The following is a 26,360-nucleotide window of genomic DNA, read 5'->3' on the forward strand; positions in this document are numbered from 1 at the left end:
TGGGGGAAAGACCGCAACCCGTGTCCCGTTGTCAAGCAACTCGGCTGAGGAGCTGCCAGGGTGCCCACAGAGTGAAGGGCTATGGGTAAAGTATACCCAGCACCTCCAACAGAACATACAATGACAGCCGAGCATGGCTGCCATTGTCACAAAACTGACAAAAGAGAGTTTACCCTCACCAGTAAAGAAGCTGCATTTCTTTAGCGGCGTTCTGTCCGAGTAAGTTCTCTCCTTCGGTGTTTTGACGACCGCCGTGGTCGAACCAAAATTAAATGGATGTGGCACCACTTTTCTGGTAATGAGCCGCTGCAGACTGTCGCCGCAAAGCAGCGTGAACGTGTGGGATGGGTAGGTAACACGCACCCCAGTGATTCACACGCGATGAAATGTGATAAAACCTGTGTCGACGAAACGTGCGGCAGACCAGCGGATTCAATACCAACTGCAACACCTGTGCCCCGTGGAAGTGGACGTCTACGCCAGAACAATTTAGGAAGGAGCACGGCATCATCTAGCACGGCATGGGAACCACCAGCTTCAAGTCAGTTCTTCCAAATGACCAAAGTCAGCCTTCGGTCATTTGAACGAAGCGTGAACACGATTGCACATAGTCAAACACGACTTTCGCAATTTCCGTTGCTAATACAGTGCACACGCTTGACTGCAGACCTCAAATATTTTGATGGTCAACGAGAGCACAAAAACGTCGCGCTGAAATTTATTCTAGCGATATCCGAAGCAATCCGAAGTCAGAGCAACGCAGGGCTGATTGTTTCTGCACACCGTTCCTCCGCATTTCCACCTTATACCTACATGAGAGACCACGCTGAACTCTGAAGTCGCTTTCGACCGGCTTCACATGACGGCTCCCGCTCGCTGAGACGAACGACAACGAACAACGCATCCGACAAGCTCCGGCCAATGCTCCGACCCAGATACCAGCCTGGGGTGGGCGCCTGGGCCTGGGCGCTGCCATCTTTCCTGTGACGTCACGTATTTGGTTTGGTCACGTGACGACGAGTAGTCATATTTGCGTACAAATGGCAGCGGCCTGTTGGGGAGAAGGACGCTTGCTTGGGGATCGCTTCGGAGTGCAGACCGGAACGCTGGAACCCTGGTTTACCGTTCTAAGCCCCTCTACCTCGTTGACTGCTTCTAACGTTTCTGACAGGTGACGCAAGCCACGAGGCCCTTGGAGACTTTCTGTCCTTGAAGCTTCTCGACTTCAACATCAACGAAGAGGTAAGTACTGTTTTCAGCACACCTTGCACACTAAAAATTGAATCATTCGGTAATAATAGGGTCATAAGTTCGAATCAAATTTCAGGAGGTACTTCTCGCTCCATCGGGGCCGTTTCTTTAGGTGACCGATTGCTCCGTCCTCTATTTTTAACTTGTATTTTTGTTTTTTTCTCGCTCTTGTTTCAAAGGTTGTTAACACTATCAAAGGATTACTAGGATGATATGCGTGTGCGCTGCATCATTTGAAGCCGTTATAGCCAAAAACAAACAAATGAGTTGTAGTCTGCCCGGTTGGTCGAATGACGTTTTAGCGAACGCCGACTTTTCATCGAAAGACTTTAGTGAATAGTCGGCCGCCGCGAAGCTGCGTTTACGGTTGGGCCAAGTGGGCTGTGGGTTTAATGTGTGGGCTTAGTGTAGGCTTGACTTTTTCTTTCTTTTTTTTTTTGTTTAGAGCGAGGTGGCCGTTTCCGCCTTGAGCGGCGTCGCCGTCGGCGTAACCGCGCGGTGCATTATGAGACGCGTGACGTCACTGATGACGTCATCAGTGACGATGATGTCATCGTCACTGACGTAATTGTGATTACGTCATCGGCAACGATGATGTCATCGTCACTGACGTTATTGTGATTACGTCTTCGGCATCGTCACTGATGACGTCACTCGCGAAAAAATTTCCCCGCTAATCTAGCGTAAAAAATTCACCAAATTTAGCGGAACAAATGTGCTAGCTAATTCAACGGAAAAAATTTCCCACTAAGTTTAGCGGAAAAAATTTCCCCGCTAAATTTAACAAAAAAAATTTCCCCGCTAAATCTAGCGAAAAAAATTCCCCGTTAAAGTTGGGGGAAAAAATTGCTCCGCTAAATCGCCGCCAAATTTATGGAAAAAATTGCTCCGCTAAATCCCCGCCATATTTACACACAATGCTCTCACCAAAGATGGGCATTTTCTGTGATTTGCATTGAGCACATATCGATCCACACCCTTGTTAGTAGTGGAGAATTTCCACCTTCTCCCCTCATTACCCTTCCCTCCTCCTCATCAAGAGCTGCGCTCTAATTCGGGGTTACAGGGGATTGTAACGTCTAACTTTTTTTTCTATAACATTTTTTTTGTTGAGCATTTGGCAATATTTACGTTTAAAGGGGCCCTGCAATGACTTTTTGACTGGCTTTTAATTTGCACCGAACGTGAGCGCACTGAACGTAGTAAACTCATAAAACGATTTTCCAACTTTTTCCTGTTTAAAAAGCATGGGACCAAGCACAGTATACACTCCGTGCAACGCGACTGGCGCGCCGCCGCGCGGCCGGTAGCGAAGGTAGGCAGTGAGAACCCCGGAGAAAACGAAACCGAAACCACGCCGCGTACGTTGGTACGCATTGAAGTCGGAGTGGTGCGGTTGCGCTGGGTTCACAGCATGAAGTGCTGCCTGTGCTGCGTCATTAAGTGCTTCAATAGTTATGCGTCGTATCTCGTGGGGACAAAGTTTCACAGTTTTTCACCTCGCCGATGTTTTCTGGGACAGCGACAACGGTGGAGCCGTGCCGTACGACGCGAGAAATTTGGTCCCCCGATCATGTCTGCCACTGTGTCATCACGGCTGACATATTCTACACTGCCGCTTTGCGCTCTGCGTTTGTTTTCGTACCAGTAACGCCTACATGTGTAAGCGCCGATGGGACGAACTGAAATGCCATCCCACATTCGCGGGTATGAAGTGCCAATTTCGTTGGAGGAATGCCCTCCAAAGAAGTTTCGTCCCCATCGTACGTGTCATTGATATTTCCGGGCAAGTATGGTGCGCAATCTGTACTTCATGAAGAAAGATTCGAACGGTAAAAAAAGTGGCAAATATAAACCTAAAGAAAACAGCAATGAAACTCGGAATCACTGGAGAATCGACGTTTGAGTATGGAAGTTTATGTGGTGTGCTTTCTTTCTGGATCAGCCTCCTTTTGGATGTGAAAACGCGGACACCCTGAGTTCTGTAGACAACAATTTTTTTTCTCGGCTTTAGAGCCACCTATCGCAAAGTTGTTCGAACTGGAAGTATCGTCCACTGGTCCCTTTTTACCTGTAAAGTGTGCACCTCCCACGATGAGTGATATTATCGTGACAGCCTTTGACGGTCAAAACTGGTTCCCATTTAGTTACGCCGCCCAAACTAAATTTCCACCTGGTTTCGCTATGCCAACTCTTTTTGTTATAATAAGTGTTGTGCCAAGTGACGGTCATGTCAAAGTACCTGTGCGCCGAAAATCAGCACCTCGCACAACAGGTTATTACACAACAGCTGACCGCAAAAGCCCTCGGCGGCCAAACTGTGTGTTGGCCGACAGCTTTGTTTTCTCGGCTTTGGAACCACCTTCCGTGAAGTTGTTTCAATTGGAAGTACAGTCCACCGGTCCCTTCCTACCTGTAAAGTCTCCACCTCCCACAATCAGTGGTATTCTCTTGACAGCCTTTTCAGGGTCAAAACCGGTTCCCATTGAGTTACGCCGCCCACACCAAATTTTCACCTGGTTTCCCTATGCCACCTTTTTGTTTTTGTATAATAAGTGATGTGTCATGTTACTGTCAAGTCAAAGCACCTGTCTACCCAAATCTGCACTTTGCACAGCCCGCTAAACACAACATTTTGGGTCCAATATTGGATATCCCGTACAGCTTTATTTCTTTATTCGTTAGAAACATAACTTTCACACCTGCTGTCTTAAAGCAACTTGGCACTCTTCGTGCGCAAACTTAGTGAACATCTCACTCGCCTCCAAATATCATCGTTCCAGCAGTCATAGGTTTACAGCGACGAGCAAAATAAATTTCCCACTCAGAGCAATTATGGTGGCGGCCGTCTTGTTTTTCGGAAAATTGCTCCAATTCCTTTTTCGGTCGCAACTAGAGAAATTACTCCTAATAACGACTCAACCTCAATATATAAGTGGAAAACAGCTAAATGCCCTTCTGCTCCAGCACTCATGCAACGTCACCCGCAACTTACCGGCTCAAAAAGCAAAAGTTTCGTCCGCGCGCTCTTCCGCTGCCACAGTTTGGCATGCGAAAAGGCGCCGCAGGCTGCTGAACGCGCCTCACAGTCGAACGCCAGCTCCTCCGCTAGCGGCGCTGCGCGCGTTTTTCAAAGCGCCCCCTATAGTTCCCGTACGGAGTGTATACAGCTTCTTAGAATTTTAATATATAAACCAATCAAATGTTTATATTGCAAAGACAATTATGAACGTCAAACAGATGTAAGTGATATTGTAAACAAATTGTCTGACGTTGGCATACCAGTATTTCTAGCATAAAAAAAAAATGAAATTAAACGTTTGTGCTTTATCTTGCCCACGAGTTCTCCCATATACCGTAATCAAAAGCAACTGTTCTCGATATGGTATAAATACAATACACAATGCTTTGAAAAAACACACATGGTTATTTTTGCTTTGTAATTTTGTCACCTTCCTTGAGATCCTAAATGTGCGATTATATATATACCTACCGTGCTCTTCCTATTGTGAATGTTCTGCCATTGTTAGTAAGCAAACTTGAGTCCTCATAGGTTACTGACTTTTGAACCCCTGTGCTGTTTTAGAGTAATACATGTACTCAATCTGCGTGAGCACTAATGCTGATTCATGTGCCCATATAGCCGCTTAACACGTATCCGGCATGCCGATAGTAAAAATAGTCAAAACATGTTACAAAACTAACTGCAAAAGTTGCGCACATAATGATGTAATGCCATTACATGGTAAGTGTAAGTGTCGGACAACACTTTCCGGAGTAAGGTAAGAAAGGCGGTGAAACACAACGAAAAACACAAATTTAACGCATCCGCCAGGGCGCGGAGGGGAGAGCGGAGCAACAAGTTGAAGCAACCTAATGGCAGCCGCATCATGTGATTCCAAGATGGCAGTGCCCCTGTGGCGGAGGGTGAAAGGGTCTATACACCCTCCTCAGCAGGTCGATCCACTCCTTGCCGAGTCCTTGCTCTGCCAGTTGCCTCCACAATTTCTCTTGATCCACTGTGTCGCATGCTTTGCTGATATCTAGGAAGCAAAGATATACTGGCCGGTCCTCCCTCTCAATTGCTTGTGTCAGGATGAAGATATTCTCCTTCAGGCTTTTGTCCCACTGGAACCCATTTTGCAGTTCCCCCAGGAGCCCCTGTGTCTTTGCTTGTGCCTGAAGTCTATGTGTATCACTTGCATCTACACTCAGTTCAGCACTGGTGGCGATGTCCCGCCGTCTCGCATAGCCCCTCTGTAAGATCCTTTTTGTTTCCTGCCCCAGCTCCTCCACTAACCTGAATGGGACTCTGTTCATACCTGTGGCTGTGGTCCCTCCCATTCTCTTAATTGCCTCCTTCAGCTCCCTCTCTGTGATTTTGTCCTTGCTTGGTTGCTTGTCCTTGCTTGGCAGAAACATTCAACGATCAATGTTTTTCGCTTTCTAATCAGGGCGAAACTATTCAACCGCCGGTGTTTTTCGGTGCGAGTTTTTTCGGTTGAAACCGGAAAGTGCACAGCCTAACTATAACTGAATAATAATAATAATAATTGAGTTGTGTGTATGTTTATACAGCCTAGAACTTGGTCTGCCTCACAGGGGCGACGAGTCTCCCAGCTGTAGATGAGCAATTTAGCCAGTGCAGTACAACCGCTAGTCTGGGGTCTTTAACGTGCACCACGCAGTAGTGATACACGACCGCACGCCGGTATGATGCTTATCCAGATCGAAACGGGCAGGGGTGGGGATTGAACCCAGGATCCCTGAGTTCTGCAGCGTGAGCTTTCGCTCTACGTGCTCCGAGCTGGTGTGCGCTAGCCCACTCGGCCACCGATCCCCCCTATAACTGACTTGGCTATTAACCCTCTCTGACAAAGTGGAATTCACTGAAACAGCCTTGATCAAGCAGTGCTTGATAAATAGGGTTCCATGTTTTTCAAATAAATCTGAAAAACACTTATTGGAAAATTTTGGGATTTATCTGAAAAGCTCAAAATTTCCAGGTCACGACAAAAGAAAAAAACAAACAACAAAAAAAGGCGGTTTTACAAATAAACTTTCTAAGGGCACAGAGTCGGCAGTCCTGAGGAGATACCACTTCAGTTTCCTTTGATATTTCAAACTGCTGACACTTCTAGCTTGTCAAGGTTCCTTCAGTGGACACTGGCACCCCCCAAAAATTATTGATTTTTTACCAGGCAATTTATTATGTAGTCGGAAGACTACCCAATCAGTATTTTGCTATAGCGTCAAAGACGCAACTGCTCGAAATAGAAACTGGACTGGGGAGGAAAAAGAAATATAGAGGAGGAGAAAGTTACCAATAGTTATGTGGCTGTGCAACTTTTTTTTTTTTTTTATCAATGCATTTGCAGCTTTTTAGAAGCCCGAAAAAATGGGCATCATATTTTTTGTCTATTTTTAGTATTAAGTGTGTGCCTTCGATGACCCACAACTTTGATTATCTTGATTATCTTTGGTTGTTGTGTCTAAATTATAAAAAAAACGGCACATGACCATGGAGAAGAGATTGAGCACGACTTAAATCGGCCAGTTCTCGATCGGTGGTTTGCAGGCGGAAAGAAAACAAATTTCGAGCCACAAATTGTGTTCTGGGTAGTTGGGCTCTCATAAAGGCTTGTTCACACAGTTGCGTTCGGAGCGACCACTATGCTTACGAACGAATGCAACCGCTGCGACTTCAACGACGACCGTGCGCGACGTGTACACACACATGCAACCGCATGCAACCACACGAATCAACAGCCAATGAGAAACGAGCTTCAGCTCTTGCTCCTAGCCAATAGGAAGCAACCCAGGTACGCTTACAAACATGGCGGATGGTTTCCTGCCCGACGCGAGGTCCACCGAAGCAGCCGGAGGTTTCGGCTGCGGCGTACAGTCAGGCTCACGCAGCTGTAGCCTTGGCCATTGAAATGCGCTCGAGGAGCAAAAAAGTGAGGAGGAAGAAAAAGGGGAGAGTAAAGAAGAGAGGGTGCGCCACGGTAGAAGGTGGACGGAAGGAGAAAGTTTTGTAGGGGCCAACTTAATGTATGCACCACGCTTGCCGCTAGGGGCGCAAGTAGTCGAAGGAATGCAGAGGATGGACGGATAGACTTATACGGCTGGCTCCTTTGAATCGGGTGTTGACTCGCGCCACCTGGCCAGTGTTCTGTGGCGAACGGGTGGCCCTGGTGGTTTGCGCCCGTTCGCTTCCCTTTCTCCACTTTTTTTTTTTTTGTATCCCTTTATTTATTTATATATATATATATATATATACATTGTTTTTTTTTTTTCGTGCACAAAAAACAGAAGCAGGTTTTTTTTTTTTTACATGCATTTCATTGGTTTTATTTTTTTTGGTGAACATGGTAACACAAAAATGATTGCAATGAATCATTTGCATACTAGAAGGTACAGCAAATGAACACAAATTTACAAATTATTACAGCGATTTATATAGCACAATATTCCAGACCCTTTCAAATAAATCTTTAAAGGGGTTAATTAGGCGGTGCATTTGTTTGCAAATGTTAAAACTGCCAACTTAATTAAAAGTTACATACAAGGACGATACTTTTTGCTAACCAAAAAAGCTTCTTGTTTTCCTGCCGTTGAAAAAAAAACATGGTTTTTTTAAGACATGATTCTTCTCAACCATGTCTTTGAAAAAACGGGAAGGAAGAAAAGCTGAAAACAGCCTTATCTCAAGTTCTAGTCTTGCTCAACCAAATGCCAAAAGTGTAAACGGTAAAGCACAGTGCAGTAAAGTTAAGGCTAGGTGTTGTTTTTTTAAGCGCTTTTCGTTTATGAATGAGTGCGCCGAAAAATGAGCTAAATAGAAATAGCGCTCTTTTGTTCTCTTGTCATCTTTTGGCATATTGGTGTACGATGCCTATCTCTCGTACCTTAAACGAATAATAATAACATATACTAAGAACTTACGTTCACCAGACTTCGCTGTAGCAAAGTGAAGAACTTATTAGAATTGCCGCACCATCTCGCAGAGCAGTACTTTCCAGGCATGATTCACTCTTCGTCTATGACCAGACGCGCCACCGCGACTTTCTTCACACAAACTGAAACTAGCTGACCGACACTGGCGACTTGTATCTGACGTCGCCATACAACCAGTAGAACTCCGGCGAGTTGGGCGCATCCGACCGACGAGCCAGTGACCGTTGCTCCCTGCCGATTTGCAGTCACCGCCGTGACCGTAGAGCCAGCACACCTCTCCGAGTCCGTCGCATCCGCAACTGACGAGACAATGACCGTTGCTCCCATAGCTCCCCACACGACATAACGCCACGACGCCACCAACGCCACGCGTTTGTAGGGGTACTCTTCCCATAATCATATGCACGACGGTGCTGGCCTCTACGGTATTTCTCCGAACGCCGGGAGCTACGTTCGGCTGGTACAGTCACGAAGATCTGCTGTGCGCCTACAATAGCTGTGTAAAGGCTGGTTCAGACATCTGACACGAACCCGTTATCCATGACTGCGTCCGTTGTCCTGCAGCCTGCAACAAGCGCAGTGCGTCGGCAGCACGGCGACCGCTTCTCCGCCGTCAGCTGTTTCAGCGGTGCCTCTAGAAAGAAGGGGTTGTGCTGCCACTCACTTGCGTAACAGAAAATAGACAGACCGTCTTCTATGACCACAAACTTTATTTTTTTTTTTTATTTCTCAGGATACGCTTGCAGGGTAGTGCATTAAAAAAAGAAAAAAAAAGATGCAGTACGTCGTCTTGCACGAACACGACTTTTAATACACGACTTTGCCAACAGCACAAATCTCGCCACACGCCTTTTCTACGATTAAGAAAGACGATGCAATCTTAGCAGCGATATAGCAACGTAGAAATATAATTTTGTGATCAGATAGACGTTGCGAGCGAGACATTGAGAACGTTCAGGATTGCTAACACTAATCACCTTTCAAGGGTGATGAAAACGTGTGAAACTTCGTTACCTTTATACGGTACGCACCAGTAATACCTTGAACTTGAGCACACGCATGGAATACGCCAAAAAAGAAATCCGGGTGATGTTCGAGGACACAAATGCTAAGAAAGCACCACTGTAGTTGAAGTAAACAAACATGACGGCACGGGCGTTTCTGCTGTCTTGAGAGTGCCGCCACAGCATCGCCGCACGAGTAGGTGGATCTTCCCTTTTAGTACGTGCTGGGCTATCATAACGACACACGACGAAAATTCACATTCAAGGATAGCGCTCTTACGTGGAACGATGAGCTTTCACCACGCCGTCCACAGCGATGATCACCACCGACGCCATGTTTGCAGATAGAAGGAGCCTGGCAAGACCAGCATGCAACGCGCGCGACCGAGCTCTCCTCGACCTGTGATTGGTCTGTCGCTCTCGTCGTTCCCGAACGTAACGAAAAAGTTCAGCCCGGCTCAACTCCTTGCGTTGCGAACGAACACGAACGAAACAACCGTTTGGTGCTTCGTTGGTATGGTAACTCGTCGTTCCAACCGGTTGCGTTCGTTCGTAAGCGTAGTGGTCGCTCCGAACGCAACTGTGTGAACGGGCCTTAAGTCATGTACTAATAAGAGCCTTGTGGAGCATAAATGCCCTGTCAGTGTCCCTTTTAGGGAACAGGTCATAACACCTGGACCTTTCTTTTTTCCTTTTTTTTTTTAATTTTAGAACACAGGAAAATGAATTTTGAATTTCAGAAAATTAGGAATCTGACGGAAGCAAAATTGATAACCCTTGAATTTTCAGCGAAAAATAAGCACCCTCCGAATTTTACGAGAAATGAACTCCATAAATAGCCTGCTAATAAAATATCTGGTCCCGCTCTGTCAATTGCATCGATAGTGCAGTGACGTAGCCAGAGTGTGGGGGGGGGGGGGGGGGGGGGGGAGCTTATGGGGCTTCAGCTCCTTACCCCCCCCCCCCCCCCCCTCACTGAAATTCAGCTGACTGTAATATACTCATGCATTTTGATCCCCCCGCCCCCCCTTTTCTCCTGCACCCTAAGTCATAGGCATCCAGTCACCTCAAACTACCTCAATTAACTAGATTTTCTGACTCCCCGGCCTTCACTCTCTCCGGTATGCTATCTAGAATCGCGAAATTCATAATAGGTATTGTGAAATCGGCAAATGAAAATGGTGCAAAAACCAACATTCAAATATACGCACACTTTTCAGTGCCGTGACGTCAGTGGCAGGCTGGCTTGCCAGTCGAGCGAGCTGCCAAAAAAATAGAATATGCCAATTATTTGTTCCGTGCTGGAGCGCGGGTACTGCAGCGAGCTTCCCAAGCATCCATTTGACACCATGAAACTGCTTCGAATCAGTTTAAAACAAAATCTACAGCCCAAAGAGTGAACCCCTGCCTTCCACTGACGTCACTTTTTCATTGTTGCCAGTAGAGACTTCGAGCTTGAAAAACACGGTGAGGGCCAAAACTGTAAATTCAATAACTTTGCAAAAAAAAACAATATTTTGACCTAATATTTGGGATACTATTTTGGCGATGTTTGTTGGTTAGTTTAGCAAAATTTCAAGGAAATCGGACACAATGAAAAAACCAGTGGAGTACCCCTTTAAGGGCTTCCAAGGGCAAATGAATCACTCCCCCTGCCGGTTCATCTTGTTATAGAAGTATTTCAGCCAGGCTGTTTGATGTAAATTTAAAGAGTTTCACCAAATTTAGTAGTTTGAGGACATGTTGCCCTTTCGTACAGGTACATGCTGTCACTAAATATTGGTGTTTGATGCTATGCCTTCTTTTACAAAGATACTCGAAACTGCCAAACGATCTGTAATGGAGCCAAATTTATGTTAACTGATCATATTTTTACCGTACTGCCTCCGGGATCGGCCCACCTTGAAAAAAAAAAAACACTTACGCCCGCACGGGGGTTCGAATTCGGGACCGCTTGCTTACAAGTAGGGCACCATGTTTTTGGAGTTTATTTTTCATCAAAATCGGAGGGTGTTTTTCTGAGTTTTTTTTTTTTTTTTTTGTCAAAGATTTTATTAGCCAATTCTCCGAAATTCGGGGTTTAATTTCAGTGTTTCCTATTGAAAATAAATATGTAAATAATAACCGGATGTAGACGTATGTCAAATAAAAAATAAAACGCGCTTGTATTGATTAAAATTTCTTCAGTTGAATTTGACGTTCGTGCCATTGCCATTGGCACTCTTAATTTGTGCCACGACAAAAGTCGCACACAAGTGTGGCTTCGATAAACGTCGATACCTTAAAATCAATAAACTGCCAGAGGTAGCCGCAAGGAAGCTCGTAGTCATCCCATCAATCTATCCCGCGGCCGCGCGAGTTGGAGTGGTTGAGGATGTAATAGATAGTTTTAACTGTCCGTTTTCTCTATTTAATACAATCTCTATAGTCCATAGCTTTCACTGTTACCAAAAACATACCTTTTCCTTTCTCTAAATCACAATTTGCATGGCTCAAACTGGAAACCAAAAGAGTGGCTTTTGTCGTGACCGGAATGTACGATGACCTGTTGCCCTGAATCAACCTCGACGAGACAAGAGCAAAACCCCTTTTGACAACGGTTGACCGTTGTCAAATTGACCAAAATTTTACCAGCGGGTGTTTTTAGCAGTTTTTCGGATTTGTCCGAAAACACGGAGCCCTACTTACAAGGCAGACGTCTTAACCACTACGCTACACTCCAGCGTTGCATGTAGCCGTTGAACGTCTATACAGGAGGACGCTGCAATCAAATGTGTATATAATTGCGTAAAATTTGCAACGATTGGCTCAACGTTTATAGACGAGAGGGCGCTGCGGTCAAATGGTCAACTGCGTATATAACCACGATCCATACCACACATTCTCTTTCTGACATGGACCGTTGACTTAAGCAGGGGTGGAACGGCTGTGTATTTGTCTGCGCCGTCCTGCGCCATGTTGCGGAAACTGCGCCACAGCCAACACCTCGCGCCATTATGCACCAAATCGCAAAACGCGCGCCAGAAAAAAAAATAGTATTTTGTGTTGGTTTCGGTTTTTATCGACTCGATTGGCACCAATGAGCGCGTTTAGCTTGGTCGACCTTGCAATCCTTTGTTCTGTTTATTCTCCCTGTGTATCCCGAGTCGGAAGCGCTCGAAAAAACTCGGTGGTCGGATTCCAAGCGCTACACCACCTGCGACTGGATTGTTATTCTTCAACCATTAGCGGTGAAAGGGATGCTGAATCAAAGTTTTGGTTGTAGAAAGCAACGTGGAAGCACTAGGCAGGGCTCAACAAACTCGGCAACATCATTCATAAAGCGATCTCTCCAACAGATGGTCGTATTTTTGTGGAAGAAGAGCGGGCTTGAACAAGGCTAAAAAAGGCTGTGTCGTCGCGATTCCCGTTTCCTCCTCTCCTCGCTTTGACTCCGCGAGGACGCGAAGAGCGAAGGAAGCAGGGCCGTTTCCTTCTCCTAAGAATTCTGCAGGAAACGCGACGTCGCGATTCTCACTCAATCGCATCCTTATTTTAGAAAAATATGGCCATTCGTTCGAGATATCGCTTTATGAGTGTGGTGTCTTGGGGTTTGTAGCATCCCGTTGAACACCCCTGCTACCTTATTTTGTGAAATCCAAATTTCGGTTCAGCATCCCTTGAAGAGAGTCGGCCGAGGTGAGGTCGAGTCGTTAAGCGCCAGATTGCCTAAGGCTCTGGGGCCCGGGATCCCCAGTTGAAAACAAAACAAACAAACCTTTTAGTACTTCATCATTAGAAGTTGGAACCGCATTCCTGCAAGATAAATCGTGATTTGATAGAACTGAAGCGCGGTCCGATCCGAAACCTTGCCGGCCTGCAGCTCTCACGTAAGCGGTGATAGATCTGCTCGGCGTACTTTAACCTTGCTATTGCTTACCGTTTAGAATAGGATAACTCTGTTAGTCGTAGTCTGCTGCTTCGATATTGAGTTGCACAATAGATAAACTCGAAATTTGTTGCCCTGTTCCTCTGCGCAACTGCACGTCCATTGCTTACGCACGTCACGAGGTTCGCACATATAATTACTATGTCGAGCACGTGTGGGTTGTGCGATAAGCAGTGCTGGTTTGTATTTTGAGCAGCTGAAAGCCACTCAAAAATTATCAAGGACACTATCTCCAGAAACATGTGGTACTTGCTTTTTGGTTCTCATTATGGCTCACAAAGTTTCAAGTTTTCGCATCAGTTACGCTGTTATCCAATCTACCTAGATCCCTAACCACTCATGTTCATCTGTGCTGCTAAGCACAATTGAAATTGCTCCTGTGCTTGTCTAAGACACAAGCTGAGGTGCAATGAAAGTTGATCTGAGCTGCTCCTAGCATGCTCCAAAATGTAGTTTTAGCTGCTCCCAACCTGCTCCAAAACAGCTGTTTCAGCTGCTCCCGTGGCTGCTCCCGTGGCTGCTCCCAAGTACATTTCATGAGTTCCACCCCTGCTTAAGCGGTGGAGATGCGTTCCCACGGCTTCTAGCGGATCCAGGCTGATCCGCTAGAAGAATTACTGGCTTTGCATTTCACCGACCATAAAACAGTAATAATGAAGTCGAAACGCAACCCGGAACTTAGCGCTACCTATGAGCAATAAAAAAAAAAAAAATCAGCACCATCAGCACTACCTATGAACAAAAAAATCAGCGTCATCAGCACCACCAGAGCTTCGCCCCAATCAACATCATTCATCACTTGGAGATGCTGCCTCTTTTTTTTGCTTTGATCTCTCAAAATAACGATGCCCGATGGTTGTGCCGCAAGCGAGTGCGATGTTGGCAACGACTTGTAAGGACAGGTCTTTTTCGGTGCCAGACAACCTTTCAGATTTTAAGAAGGTTTTAGTTGGAACATTCGCAGAGGAAGATCCCGAGGAGGATGTCGCCGAGTCGTTGGTACTTTCTCCTGCTTTAGACTTGTAGCCCTTCGACAACACGAACTGGTAAGGTGGCGTTCCATGCACCAAGCAGTTGTCCTGCCGGTATCTCCCCCGACCATTCCTTCTTCTCTGCTTCATTCTTTGGAAGCCTGTGTAAAGCGGTGGCAATCAGTTCATCAAATGACGTTTCATCGACAAATCAATTCATCGACAGCTCAGATTAGCCTTGTTCTCTGATAAGCTGCATGAGGCTGTCGCCGCGAAGCGGCCTATATGGGCCGGTCGGGTGGATTAACATTTTTGTAATGAGCCGTCGCAGACTGTCGCCGTGCAGCAGCGTGAACGCAGGCAGAGGGGTTGGTTGGTGCGCACCCCAGTGAGACTGTCGTCGTGCAGCGGCGTGAACGCAGGCAGAGGGGTCGGTTGGTGCGCACCCCAGTGACACAGACGGGACGAAATGTCCCTACAGCGTGCAATTCACATCAGAGTGTCAATGAAACCATCGGGTCAAAGAAACATGTGTCCATGAAGAGTTGTCCACGGAACGTAATTCCACGAAACGAGTTTCGACGAAATGATAAGGACCGTGTGTAGAGGCGCACTTTCTAATGTGCCAGTGCTTGACGCAGCACCAACACGAAATTGCCCCTCACGTCGTTCCTCAAACTCTGCTACACCTTGTCTTCAACTGCACCGCTTTTGAAAGTGTTATGGAAAGCCTAGGCAGAATCGGTAGACCAAGAATATATCAAAGCTTGTGACTGGCACACCGTCTGCTTATGCACGTGTTGCCGGTGCACAGCGAAATTCAAGAGCGAGTACCTGATTGATGAGGAGAAAAGAGGGAAAGACGAACGACATGTCCAATTAAAGGGCAACGGAGAAGAATATGCTCCAAACTAGCCTTGATGTCACTGAGGGCGCGGGAACTTCACGCTCGCCTTTCTGAAAATATTTTTTTCTCTGCAAATAACCTAATTCCAGGCCTAAAATTTTCAGGGTGATGTCTAAGTATCATGTCCAATTGTTTGGTAAATTAAAAGAAATGCATTTGGGGGTGTTGATGCCCCTTTAAGCCGGGTGGCACAAGCTATCGCCCATTACTAAACACAGGCATTCTGTTTCCTCTAACATCCGTCACTCTAATCTTGAAATGGCAAAATTTTGGGTGTGTTTCATGTGTGTGGTCCTCATAGCTCTTTGGTTAGCTTTATCAGTTTGGAGGCTGTGCTGGCTTTCTTCTTAATTACTCTCATTCCTCTTTTTGTTTATTGCAGGCACCTCAAGTGATCCCCTGAGTCCTTCATGATCTTACGAGACTCTTTACGAACCTGACTGCTGGCAGCTATTCATATGGAGCTGATGCCATCCTCGTGTCATAGTAAGTCGTTCCTTTCAACTTGTTTTATAAACAAAAAATGGTGTCGATATCTAGGCCACGACCCTCTCTATACCTGGGACCACGTCAATGAGCTCTCCATACGGGGAGCCTGCTCCAAGTTTAGTCTGTGTGCCTCTCGCCAGGTGGCTCTTAAACTCTGTGCACCTAGAGCACTATATAGCTCGTTTGGAGCAGAGTAGCGCAATCTAGAATGTCATCTCTCGGCGACTAGCGGCAAACACCCGGAGGTTCCAATTCCAGTTACAAATGCATGGGGAACTCAAGAAAATAATTTTTTCTTCAATATTTTGGGAATGTACAAAATTGCAATAATTTTTAACATGATAAAAGAACATTTCACAATAATTTGTGCTAAGTGGTGTACTACTTAAAGGGGCACTCAAGTGGTTTTTGAGTTCGTGTTTTGATGATGACAACTGAATCTAGACGCCCTAAGTATCCCTAAAAACCAAAAAAATATAGTCACACGGTGATTATTTCTTTAATAAAAATGTAATTGAAGGCCGCCAAACCTTGGATCCATCCGAAAAGGAAACCACTCTCATTGGTCATCGCTCGCATATCAAAACGATCTCGGGCCAATGGCGTTGGACGACGTTCCGTCGCGCAGTGATTTCGAGGTAGCCGCACCGGCCGAACGTGGGTCGAACTCTTTGTCATTCGAGCTTCGATCATGGCGGAGTTCTCTACGCTCGAGGACCTGATGCCGTTAGAGTTTGACATTCTTCGGCGGACAGCCGACCTGGGGATGATTTCCTATGACGCCACTCCGACGTACAATGTGCACGATAGCAGCGTTTCGGTGTCGTGTTCGGGTTCCGAGGCAGACGAAATGCAGACCTTTTCGGGCGTTCTTCGATTTGCGGTTGGGGCAAGCCGTAACCAAACAGACGTTTGGCATCGCAGCGTTACCTCTAGTATGTGATGTCAAACGATGTCGCCACATTGACTTTCGCCTCGGGAGAACAAGGAAGGCTGGTTCAGACATTTGCAACGAGCGCGTTACCTACGATTGCGTTCGTTGCAACCGGGGCGACCAGAACGACCGCTCTGCGCCGCGCGTACACACACTTGCAGCCACTGCAACAAGCGCAGCGGGTCGTCGGAACGGCGACCGCTTCTACACCGCCGTCAGCTGTTTCACCGGCGCCTTTAAAAAGGGGACGCACTTACACTCAATGCCATAACAGAATATAGACAGACAGTTTTCTAGACTAAAGCTTTATTATCTTTTTTTTTTTCATTATAGGCTTGCAGGGTACAGTGGATGAAAAAAAAAGAAAACGCTGCAGAACATGGCATCTTGGACGATCACGACTCTAATACACGACTTTGCCAGTAGTACAAATATCGCCGCACGCCTTTTCTACGATTATAAAAGACGATGTAATCTTAGCAGCGATATAGCAACGTAGAAATATGATTTTGTGATCAGATAGACGTTGCGAGCGTTCAGGATTGCTGACACTAATCACTTTTCTCCGGTGATGAAAACGCGTGAAAATTCGCTACTTTTATACGGTACGCACCAATAATACCTTGAACTTGAGCACACGCATGAAATGCACCAAATAAGAAATCCAGGCGATGTTCGAGGGCACAAATGCTTAGAAAGCACCTCTGTAGTCGAAGTAAACAAATACGACGGCACGGGCGTTTCTGCTGTCTTGAGAGTGCCGCAACGACATCGTCGCACGAGTAGGTGGATCTTCCCTTCTAGTATGTGCTGGGTTATCATAGCGACACACGACGAAAATTCAGTCAAGGATAGCGCTTTTATGTGGAACGATGAACTTTCACCACGCTGTCCACGTCGACAATCACCAGCGACGCCATGTTTGAATGGCGTCGGTGGGGGGAAGGAGCTCATGATACGTGCGCTTCCGCGCATCCCGAGGGAACGGGAAATTCACCCCCCGCGGAGGAAGGCAAGGCGAAAACGTAGTCCCTTGTTTGTGAAACGATGATTGTAGTATCGCGTATTCTAAACTAGAACTATTTTACGTCTTGTGAAATTATCATGGACAACATATCTAAATGAACTGAAATTTGTTTCTTTAGCGAAACTTTACAAAGGCCGCCAAAATTTTCAAACATACAATCATTTCATTGGTCGGCGCAGGAACGGAAAAGAGTCCGCACATATTTTATTCCTGCGTGATTAATAGGCAGTTCTGCTTCCTAAAACTGAAGATACTCATTTACTGACACTTCCTTAACGCCATCGCACCAAAAAGTAGCTTCCCCAAAAACCACTTGAGTGCCCCTTTAAAGGGGCAGTGCAACAATTTTCAGACTTTGTCCAATTAACTGCGGAAATTAATCTGCGTCACCTATGGAACGAAAAACCGAAAGTCGCATTTTCTTGCGACCGCTAGTTCTTATTTAAAAAAATTTAACAAAATCGAAGGTCGAAGTGCCTCCCAACTCTCCACGCCGACTTTCGAGTGACGTCTCTGGGGGTTCACGTGGTCACCCCTTGGGCCTTCTCTTCAGAGACCCCAGCCGCTTCCTCCGCGATTGTCGACTTTCAAAGGATTAGCCTCGTCGAAGGTCGCGGCTAGCGATAAACACAAAGGACGGTTCGCCACGGGGCTGACGGCGAGTGTAGCAGCGGAGGGGGACAGGGTTTGTTGACTTCCGCGTATCCCCCAGAGACACCGTCATTTTAGTTCCCGTAGCCGCCACCGGTGGCTGCAGATCGGCAAATAATTCCTCTTTGCCTTGCGATTACGCAGCAGAATAGCCGTTTTTTCGGTAAAGGTGACACGTTTTTGGTCACTTGGGCTTGTATAAACAATATAAAAAATGCAAACTGGCAATTCTTTCAACATTAAAATCGTTGCACTGCCCCTTTAAAGGAGCAGTGCAACGATATTCAATTGGAATGTTTTTCACTTGACACGAGCTTACTGGCACACCTGGGACTCAAGAATACTCACACGCAACGCCACTGGCCAAGAAACTCCTTTGTTGTGGTGTAATTTCAAGGACAAAAGCGATCATTTTCATTTAATCTCTCCTTTGCAAAATTTGATGATGTAACGTGGGGATCGCAGTACACCCAAGTGACGATATTTGAATGCGGTTCATAGATTGGACCTGAGCATTGCGTGGGCACTCGACTTGGGCTCGTGATAATTGCTAGCTCGAGAAGCATTCGGGTAGTGACCCGTGTCCAATCGCTCCAACGACGACAACAGCCGAGCCAAAACAATGTCTGGAACTCAGCGCGTGTCCTGCGCTTTGCCAACCCCAGCGCGTGGCTATGATCAACACTGGCGGCATATAATCGGCTCCAGATCACGTGGCCGCTTGTTCTGGCTGCGAGTTGAGGGAGTGAACGCTGCTCGTTTTTCTTTAATTTTTTTCTGGGACCTCTATTGCGTGGGGTGAAAAACGAACGCGTGTTTCATAGGTCATTAACATTAGGGATCCGTTTTAAGCGGTATTTGCGCAAAGTACAAAAATTGTTGCATCGCTCCTTTAAGAACGTGATTTAAAAAAAGAAAAAAATTGCCTGAGTGGCATTATGCAGCAGACGATGCTGCGCAGTGGAGGACCATTGCTCGGAAGCAACTATAAAAATATACAAACGACGTGCATCTACGATCTCTCGCGCTGTATGGAAAATGCGCGAGAAAAACGTTGCACCGTTCACGTGACCTGCTCCGGGCAACTCAAAAAGTCCATCTCCGCTGCGTAAAAAACACTTGTCTGCTTCAAACGCCATTGCCTTGGAAATTGCCTTCTCAAAATTTTCACACGCATCCAGTATTATGAAAACTTTGATAACGTGTTTAGTAGGGATGGGCGAATATTCGGTTATTACGAATAGCCAATCGAATTCTGTTCTATTCGGCATTCGCTTCGAATCGAATTTAAGTATTCGACAATATTGAATTATTCAACAATATCGAATTATTCAACAATATCGAATTATTCAACAATATCGAATTATTCGACTTCTGTTCTATTCGGCATTCGCTTCGAATCGAATATAAGTATTCGACAATATCGAATTATTCGACAATATCGAATCATTTGACAATATAGGAATATTCTTCCTTCCTAAATACAGTCAACCCCGACTATATTGAACCCGTTTACATCGAATTATTTCTTACATCGAGAAATGTTTTTGCACATTAATGTTACAGTGATAATATACAGCAAAAACAATGGTTGCATCGATCAAAAATAGCAGCCGTTACCGATATATCGAACTGCCAACGCGCCGTTCTGCTCTGCAAGCTGGCTTTCCCCCAACGGGATAGCGGCCTCCCCCAACGAGTGGCCGCATTGGGGGAAAGCCAGCTTGCAGAGCGGGCTGGCTTTTTTTTCTGGGCGGCCGCGTTGACCACAGGGAAGAAAAGAAAATATAGCGGAGAGAAGGTGCTCCGTGGTACCTCTCCCCACTCCATCCACAAAAGAGAATATATTTTTTTTCTTCGAGGCGGTTGACGCGGTTGCCCGGAAAGAGAAACAACAAAAGAAGCCAGCTTGTTCTGTTAGCTGGCTTCCCCCAACGCCACCACCCTGTTGTAGGCGAAAGCCAACTTGCAGAGCAAAACCGCGCTCTGCAGGAGAAGGTGCTCCGTGCTCTCGGCATAGTTCGGCGCTAATGCGCGAATATAGAAGGTTGCGGCCTCGGCATTTTTGGAGTCCGTCGATAGCGTAGAAATATATCGTTATCGCGGATGCAATGAAGAAAAAGCAGCAGAAGATGCAAGACTACTTCATTGTGTAATATTTCAGCAGAAAGTGAATTTTTGAGAGTCAAATTCATTAAAACTTTTATATCTAATAACCCGCTGTATCGAACTGGTAGGTGTTTTCTTGCGAGTTCGATATAAACGGGTTTGACTTACTCTGGCTTGGATTTCCGACCAGGTAGTGCAAGCTTCCGACCGTTTTGACCATTCCGTGCTCCTGAACTCAATACACTTGAAATTAACAATTACAGTACTTCTAATACCAAATAAGGGCAAATATAAAACTACAGTTTAAACATATCTTGTGGTATTTGTTGCTTGTACTATTCGAACTATTTGATTCAAAATTATTCGGCCAAAATCACTATTCGCTTCGAATTCGATTCAAACCTAAAATCCTCTATTCACCCATGCCTAGTGTTTAGTGCTTTACCAACTTCACGACAGATTAGTTTCAGAAAGTGTGAACTCTGTGTTCATTTTTTAATCGGGCGCCTCCTGCAGTGGTGGAATTGCTGTGCCATTTGCGCCGAAATGTGCCAGAATGAGCAACCTGCTACATGCTGCTTCAAAGGCTATATTTGTGCCCAATTAGTGCCATGTCTGCGCCAAAAGGGAGCTGTTCTGGAAAAGGAAACTGAAAGAGTGGCACACGGCATTCTTGGCGATGCCACTGAAAATGAAGAAGGCGCTGTTGTTGTATTTTCGGATGCCTAAGTACTATGTGCAAGGAGTAGAGCTAGTTTCAAATAATACTCTATTTGATATTTGTTCAAAATTAACTGCAATATTCATATTTTTCAAAGTTTTGATCACGGCGGGTTAGCCCCCTTGAGTGCACTTCTCCTCAAGCGCCAATGCTCTGCGGAGTAGCAATACCCACAAAGGCTGACACCGCGACCTCGCGGCTCGCTTCGCCGCAGCGCAGCCGAGCATTTAGGCGAAGAACATACCTTCAAAGAGGTACAATGCATGCGCGCGTCTGGTGTGATGAAAAAGAAACCGTGATTGTTGATAATCACATTGCAGTAAAATCTTCAAAATTCAACTGCAGCTATTATGCGAGGGTATATGTTAGGCAGCGACGTTCGAACAAACTGTGTTCATTATTTGTGCTTGTTTTGTTTTAATTCAGGAACTGAGAAAATATTTTCATATAGCAAGAAGATTTATCATTCCCCCTCGTTTAGGTGTGTCAAATCTGTCATTTGCTTGCCATCCCAATGTAGGTATTGGACTGTCTGAAGCCACAGTCTATAAATATAGCTAGATTAAATTTAACAGAGGTCATAAGTGGGCAATAAGAAGCTTGGGAAAAAGCTTGACAAGTTGAGCTGAATATCTGTTTAAGCATGGTGTAACAGTAGTGAAAGGCATGGGGAAAGGTGCAGCAGCTGTTCAACATTCAATCAAAAAATATTGGGCCAAAGCATCTACTCTCTCATCTCTGAGTGCAGAATAGTTACTGTGAAATCGGAAAATGAAGGCCATGCCGAGACCAATATTCAAATAAACACTCACTTTCCAATGCCATGACATCACTGGGCTTGCAGGTCAAGCAGGCAATCTTAAAAAAAATGAGTACGCTGCACATTTGTTTTGTTCTGCTGCCCGAGCTCTGGAGCAAGCTTCCTACGCATTCATTTGATACCTTTAAACTTCTTGTAATCACGGGGAACCAATTCTACTAGCCGAAGAGTGAACCCTTTTGTGCCACTGGCAATAAAATTTGATTGTTGTCGGATAATACGTTCAGTCTCAAAGAAAAAGCTGAGGACCTAAATTTTAAAAAGGAACAAACATGGAAAAATATATTATTTTGGCTTACTATTTTGGTTACGAGTTCAGCTGTCTGTTGGTGAGTTTACACAAATTTGAGGAAAATTGGATAAAGACGTCGGAGTGCACTTTTTAAAGGTGTGCATTGGTGTGGTCTGTCTGAAAGCAAGGGAACACATGTTCCAGCGCACAGTCCTTGCCCCTGTTATGGGAACCGTAGAGTTTACAAAGATACCTGAAAACTTGTCATGTGTAAAATGATTGTAATCGGCGTTTAAAGAAAGGCTAGGACTGCTCCGTGTCCCCTGCATCTATATGCTCTGAGCCCACAAGTGTGTGCTCCTCACTAGCCTCTCATCTTCCTTGTGTTCTTCCACAGTCAGAACTAAAAAAAAACTAACAAAACAAACATACCTTTAGGTGTAGCACAGATCACCACGAGAAAATTATGGCATATTGAAAGGCATTGTCAGAGGAAAACAGGAGTCAGCAAACCTGTGCCAAAATTGATGAAATCTGAAATCAAAACCCACGAGTAATTACTACCGCTAGCTGGTGGCACGCTTTCCCTCAATTCTGCGTGGCCACAAAGCCCAATGCACTAAAGGAGGCACAGCATCACCGACCAGCAAAATAATTATTAGGAGCATTTTCGTGAATCAAAATAAAAAGGGCAGTGAGATATTACCTGCTCAGCTGAAGCTTTACTCCAACCGTGACTACCAATTTTTAATCCCAGTTGCTAACTTGGCAGGGCTTTCCTTGTGTGCCCAATTTGAGACAAGGCCTTCCTTTTTTTCTTTAGGTGATGGAGCAGCACCATTGGGAGAGTCCTGCTGCCCACTGAAAGCCACTGAGGACATCTGGTTTATATGCTGTTTCTGCACCTATATCACCAAAGATCAGCATGCAATCGTGAGCCACCTGGTTACCCACGATGATGAAGAATTCAACTGCCAGCATCCTCCCATGTCCTCTGACTCCAGGCCCAAAGTGCATAGTAACACTCAGCACACAGGTGATAAGTTGTTAGAGTGCAACCTGTATCCTCATGCCTTTGCTCAGAAAAACAATCCGATTGACCTCATTCCAATAGGCATAGCTAAAAAGCCATACAAGTGCAAGCTGTGTCCGCAAGCCTTTACTCTGTATTGTGATCTGGTAAGCCATAATCAAACACACAAGGGGGAAAAACCTTACAAGTGCAAGCTGTGCCCCCAAGCCTTTGCTCGGAATGGTAATCTGGTAAGCCATAATCGGACACACACTGGGGAGAAACCTTTCAAGTGCAAGCTGTGCCCCCGAGCCTTCGCTCGGAATTCCTTTTTGAGGGTCCATAATCGAACACACACTGGTGAAAAACCTTATAAGTGCAAGCTGTGTCCCAAAGCCTTCTCTCAGAATTGCCATCTGACATACCATAGTCGAACACACAGTGGTGAAAAACCTTACAAGTGCAAGGAGTGCCTCCGAGCTTTTGTTGACAATAGCAATTTGCTACGCCATAAACGAACACATGATTGTGAGAAACCTGAAGTACAAGCTGTGTTCCCAAGCCTTTGTGTGGAATTACCAGATGACCTGCAATGATCGAGCACACAAGTGAAAAACCTAAAGTGCAAGCTGGGTAATACTTTTGCTCTTGGTTCAAGTTCCTTTCCACTTGCTCGAGATGTGCTCCTTTGAAGTGTGGTTTAATGAGTTTGTAAAAATGCCTTAGTGTTTTATTACTTACTCCTATCTATGTAGATGTAACCTTGCAAAAAAAACATGTGACTAGAACTTGGTTTTACTGTTTTGCTATAGAAAGAAAAAGGCTGGCAGTTTCAACTTTCAGACTAGTTTCTATCAGCTGTTGCAGGTTTTGCTACTGAAGTGTGTGTGGACTTAGAGTCATCTTTTTAGAGGTTTATATTTTGACGTCCTGTACCATGCTATTATCTCAATTTAGCAGTTAGCTTAGCGTGTATGCATCACAGCACTTTAAACACCCCCTCTCCTCAGCAGGTTTTGCAATAAAGTGACATTTTACCAATTTTTAATATAGCTTGAGATGCCTTTTCATGACTGCATTGATGAATGGTGCAGTGAACGTGGAACTGACGTTAAAATGCTCAAAGTATCTTCGCCTTCCATTTCTGCACTGGGATCTCTGTTACCATGCGTCGCACGACGAACCAAATCGCTATTTTTGTCCGCGGATCGTGTACCACGTGACCGTCACACCATTGATTCCTACGATCAGCGCCTCGTCCGCGGACGCGCGGACTGATAAAGTTGAGCTCCTTTTCACTCGCAGATTTTAGGCAGGAGATTGACTTGAAAAGCGTTTATTCTGGAAACGGTGTAATGTTTTCTAGGTATTTTTGTTTTGGACGGTCAAACAAAAGTGACGCATCGTTGTTTTGTCTGTTCACTGGTTCGTTTTGTCGCACGATTCTTGATTCCACGCGTGAAAGAAACTTCAGAAACTTCCGGCTGGTGCGATGCAGGTTCTGGTACTCCTCTGGGGCTGTGTCAAGAAGCTCCTGTCAAAACTCGTTTAGCACGCCGCAACAGTTGCACGTCCAATCAGGCTCACCAAGCGAGACATTTCTTGTGGCTGTAAAGTACTTGAGTGATCAGGACCGTATATTGGGAGAGTCTGGCCAGTGGATGTAACGACGAAGGTGCGGGAGAAAAGAAAAGTGAAGGAAAGGGAGGAGAGCGCCAAAAAGGCAAGAGAGAAAGAAGGGAGCAGGGACGGACCGCCATTTTGACGCAACGCTGTTGGCGCAGAGCACTGTTGAGGCCGTGCTCCGTCTGCTACAGGCTGACTTCTTTTTCACCCGAATAAAAGTTTGTAGCTAGTTGTGTTAAAAAAACTTAATTTCTTAGCCTTTTAACCCATCGAGGATTACCAGCATATCATTTTCTTGCCAGAGCCAGCGATATAAAAGTAAATAACTGCCGATCCCATGCATTGCATTCCACCGGCCGAGTGAATGAAAATGGCGGCCCTCCCTGCTCAGCTGGGAGCTGCCAACATTACCTAAACAGCTTTCAAGCCTGCGCGTCACGTGACAAGACGTCACGTCCGAGAGGTCAACACGGGCGCTGATTGGATGCGAGTGTCGCGTCAGCGCGTGAGACTATAGCCTCGTTTACATGAAAACGACTTCAGCGCATCGACTCCACTCATTCTTTGAACGAAGCCGATGCAGTAATGTTTACATGAATGCGCACCGACCCCTACACCAGGGGTTCCCAAACTGGGTTCCGGGGAACACGGGTTCCACGAGGTGGTCTCATGGGTTCCGCGAACACCCAAATTGCTATCCCCCCCCCCATGCCGCAGACTGCCCGGCAGGACCATGCAAAGCACCTTCATCTCACTTTGTACTGACATTGTGATTGATATGATGGGGATATGTGGGAAGCAACACAAGCAAAATTGCCTGCAATTGTGCGTCTGTTGCTTCTCGGTCGGCAAATATGGAGGGGGAAGGGGGTTCTGCGGCAGTTTTTGAGGCTTCCTGGAGTTTTGCGATGCCAAAATGTTTGAGAACCCCTGCCCTACACGAAGGTGGCGTCACGCCGTGTCAAAGCTCGAAGTTGTGCACTTCCGGCACCAGCCGCACCACGTTTTACGGTGCGTCGCATTTGGAGGCCTTTCGACGCGTTCAGTGAACGTAAAAATCGTGCCCGCTCTCTTCGGTGCTGTGGAAGAATTTACGAAACGGAAAAAACATCAAAACCCAAGCGTTTAGGGCTCCAGGCCGGGCCGCCGGGTCACTCTGGACCAGAGGCGACGTGTGTGCGCACGCTTTGAGGAAGCCTCCGCGCTTCGCTGCGCCAGACCTCACCAATCGCGGCCGGACCAACCGGACCCCGAGTCCGAAAGGCTTCTGCGCAGCCAGGAACGGCACCGAGGTAGGAGCTGCTCGTTCTGCACTACCATGCAGTGCTCTACAGTGCTCAAAGCTCTCGGTGTCGTTCGTGCTTGCGCCGATGCCTTTGGGACCCCTTCGGACGTGCAAGTCCTACTTTGCACGGCTTGGACGGAGCCCGCCCTCACCGAGCAGCTTTCCTATATTCCGCTTACTTATGAAGGCAATAAAAGCTCGCGTTTGTTCTCGGGAAAAAATTGCAGGCGACCATACGGGACCGCTCATCGTGCCGCCGCCATGTTCTCAGTTGTTCACTCGCTCCCGCAGCGAGCGCCTTCCCATAATCCTCCCCGTTCCAAAATGCGATGCAACCTCCGTTTACACGGGCTGAATGAATGCGCACTCGCCATCTTGGTCCACCTTTGTCTAGCGACTTGAATGCGATGCATTTCCTTTGCGCATAATGCCG

At 46.1% G+C, this 26,360-nt stretch overlaps 1 protein-coding gene across 1 annotated transcript; it reads left to right on the plus strand.

The window, feature by feature from the left end:
• Positions 1-1,044: 1,044 nt before the first annotated feature.
• Positions 1,045-25,741, plus strand: LOC121835365 (zinc finger protein 239-like). Its single transcript, XM_042289510.1, has 3 exons — positions 1,045-1,242; positions 15,404-15,507; positions 22,828-25,741. Exons 2-3 carry the CDS (start codon positions 15,480-15,482, stop codon positions 23,610-23,612), a joined length of 813 nt encoding a protein of 270 aa, XP_042145444.1. The 5' UTR covers positions 1,045-1,242; positions 15,404-15,479; the 3' UTR covers positions 23,613-25,741.
• The last annotated feature ends 619 nt before the right edge of the window (positions 25,742-26,360 follow it).

The sequence above is a fragment of the Ixodes scapularis genome, unplaced genomic scaffold, assembly GCF_016920785.2.
Source record: "Ixodes scapularis isolate PalLabHiFi unplaced genomic scaffold, ASM1692078v2 PGA_scaffold12__126_contigs__length_90152505, whole genome shotgun sequence".
Taxonomy (NCBI): Eukaryota; Metazoa; Arthropoda; class Arachnida; order Ixodida; family Ixodidae; genus Ixodes; species Ixodes scapularis.